General features: G+C 44.0%; 1 protein-coding gene across 1 annotated transcript in view; it reads right to left on the reverse strand.

Moving 5' to 3' along the window:
- SEC14L5 (SEC14-like 5 (S. cerevisiae)) overlaps positions 1-2,706 on the reverse strand; it is a 110,618-nt gene extending 107,912 nt beyond the window's left edge. Inside the window, 1 exon segment of the mRNA XM_006897412.1 lies at positions 2,644-2,706. Within this exon segment, the coding sequence (XP_006897474.1) occupies positions 2,644-2,706 (63 nt within the window).
- Positions 2,707-3,217: the final 511 nt, after the last annotated feature.

Raw genomic sequence — 3,217 nt, forward strand, 5'->3', positions numbered from 1 at the left:
GGTTAGAGAGTCAATAGTCTGTTTTTCCTGTCTTTTGATGTGTTTGCTTATTGCTATAAGTTGACCTCTGATTACTGCTTTGGCTGCTTCCCAGGCAAGTCGGTTCTTAAAAGCTTGCTAGTGGCCATCTATGTGATCTTTCCCTGTCTGTAACAAAGAAGAGGGAAGAAAAACAAACATGTACTGAAACAATTAGTCTAATGGAAAAATAAACCACATGCTCTTCAACCTCCATAACTCTACGGCAGGAAGAATTAGATGGTGCCCAGCTGCCACCGCTGACTATTCAAAGAGATCACAGTAGAAGGTTATGGATGGTGGGGAGAAATGTGAAACTGAAAAATATAAAAATAACCAGATCTTGGGAGTAGAGAAGAGTGTTGAATATACCATGGACTACCAAGAAAACAAATAGGTCTGTCTTGAAAAGGGTGACCTCTAGTTTCTCCTTGGAGGCTAGGATTTTGAATCTTCATCTCACATACTTTGGACATGTGGACAAGAGAGACTGGTCCTTGGAGAAGGACATCAAGCTCACAAGGGTGGAGGGACAGCACAGGAGAGGAAGACCCCAGATGAGATGGATTGATACAATAACTTGGGCAATGGGGGTAGGTGTGTCAGAGTCAGTAAGAGTAGCTCAGAACAGGGTAGGCTTCAGAGCTCTTGTTAGGTTGTACACAGGTTGCTATGAGTTACAGATGACTTGACAGCACATAACAACAACAATGTCACTAATATCACACACAAGCAAAATCCTGCTGAATATTAAGCAAAAATGACTGGAACAGTAAATTGACACAAAACTACCAGAAATACAAGCTGGGTTAAGAAGAGGCCATGGCACTAGAGACATTATTGTCAATGTCACATGGATCTCAGCTGAAAGCAAAGAGTACCAGAGGAATATCTATCTGTGTTTCATTGACTATGTAAAGGTATTTGACTGTGTAGATCACAACAAATTGTCACTAACCTTGACAAGAATGAGAATCCCAGAACACTTGAGTGTGCTCATGCAAAATCTATACTTGGACTAGGAAGCAGTGCTCAGAACAGAGCAAGGAAACATGGCATGGTTCAAAATCATGAAAGGAGTGCATCAGGGATGTGTCCTGTCTCCATACCTTTTCAATCTATGTGCTGAACGGATCATTCAGGAGGCTAAACTTTATGAGGATGAATGTAGCATCAGGATTGGACACAACCTGGCTGGCCAAAACTTAGAAGAAACCTGAAACGCTGCAGAACATCAAGGACTGTAGTCTTAAGTACAGATTGAAGTTCAACATCAAGAAGACTAAGATTCTCCCCAATAGACCAATTGACAGCACCATGATAGATGGAGAATAGATTGAGGTTGTTTATTATTTTCAGTTTGCTTGGCTCCACAATCAACACTGTTGGCACCAGCAGTCAGGAAATCAAAAGGCTAATTGCACTGGAGAAGATGGTTGTCAGGGACTTCTCCAAAGTGCTAAAGAGCAATCATGTCAGTCTAGAAACTAAAGTGCACCTTATCCAGGTCATGGTCTTCACAATTACTTGCTATGCATCTGAGAGTAGGATAATAACTAAGGATGACAAAAGAATTGATGCCTTTGAGTTGTGGTGCTGGAGAAGAATACATAGGTCTGTCCTGGAGATGGTGAAACCAAGTTTCTCCTTGGAGGTTAGGATTTTGAAGCTCCATCTTACATACTTCAGGCATATGGCCAGGAGAGATCAGTCCTTAGAGAAGGACATCATGTTTGGTAGGGTGAAAGGACAATGCAGGAGAGGAAGGCCTAAATGAAATGGATTGACACAGTAACTGAGGTAATGGGGGTAGTTGTGTCAGAGTCAGTGAGGCTGGGTTAGGATAGGGCAGGCTTCAGAACTATTATACCTACGGTCGCTACGAGTTGCAGGCAACTCAAAGGAACATAACAACAACAACAAAAACATTACCAGGAATTTAATGAAGTGGTGTGGATAGACAGCACTATGAACACTTGGCAAATCACTGCAACCATATTCATCATCACTGTTGTGCACAGTGAAATGGATTGTGACTCCTGTGACCCTGTGTGAGAGAACAGAACTGCCCTGGCTCATAAAGTTTCTTTGCTGTAATAATCTTCACAAGAGGAACTAGCTGGGTCTTCCTCCTATGAAACCACTGGGTATGTGTGAACGGCAACTTTCTGGTTAGCATCGCTGTATCTCCTATTACTGAGGTCTGGTGGTGTAGCACCTTACATGCTAGGCTGCTAGCCAAATAGTTAGCCATTCAAAACCACCAACTGCTCTAAAGGGACAGGACTCTGTCCATAAAGATTTACAGCCTCAATCCCAATTAAGTGTCACCATAGTTTAGATTTGGCTTAGTAAGGAGAGTTTGGTATGGTTCTTTGGTACTATTATAACACAGAATTATAATAGTGGCTTGGCCCCCGATAGCCTTGTTTTCTATCAGCGACGTCTCAAATGAGTAAACTTTCATGTGGAAAAGGAAAGGTGGTTATGTTTTTGTCATGGAGAAGGAGTCTGAGAGTTCTGGTGAAAGGCAGATTCATTTCAATAATTGTTCCTAAACTGGAGGTCCAAGGGGCTCCTTATTCCTCCACCCTTATCTGAGGGCAGAGAATCAGGGTCACTCACCGCCATGACGAGCTCAAAGGGGTACTTGTACACGCGGACCGGGGACTGGTACTTCTGCACCATCTTCACTAGAGGAAGGTGGCCGAGTAATGAGCGCACAGAAAGTGAAAGAGGGCGATGGATGAGTGTCCACCTCCAGATCCCACTCTGGCTTCATCCAACGTCTCCTAGCCCCTCAACAAGAGGTTGGAAAGGACTCTTAGAAAGACCCCAAACACCGTCCCTACCCATCCACCACCAGACCAGCTCAGCATCTCCAAACTTCCCTCTTCTCCATTTCTTCGCAAGAGCCCCCAAACACACCTCTCCCTGTTGCCCACGTGAAAAATACACCAGCAATTCTTACCATCCCCACTCATCACAGTTCACATCAAGAAGGCATTCCACAGACTCCGTGACTCTACAGCTCACCCCAGCATTCCTCCCATTCCCCCAAGGAACCCCAATACACACACATAGATCTCACTAAATTTCACACCCACACGCATGGTTCCACTCTCACGAAGAGTTACCGTTGCACAAACATCCAACTTTAGACACATACATTTTACCCGACACCGGCACGCACACACGA

This window comes from Elephantulus edwardii, unplaced genomic scaffold (assembly GCF_000299155.1).
Source record: "Elephantulus edwardii isolate Elephantulus edwardi_28Jun2011 unplaced genomic scaffold, EleEdw1.0 scaffold00209, whole genome shotgun sequence".
Lineage (NCBI taxonomy): Eukaryota > Metazoa > Chordata > Mammalia > Macroscelidea > Macroscelididae > Elephantulus > Elephantulus edwardii.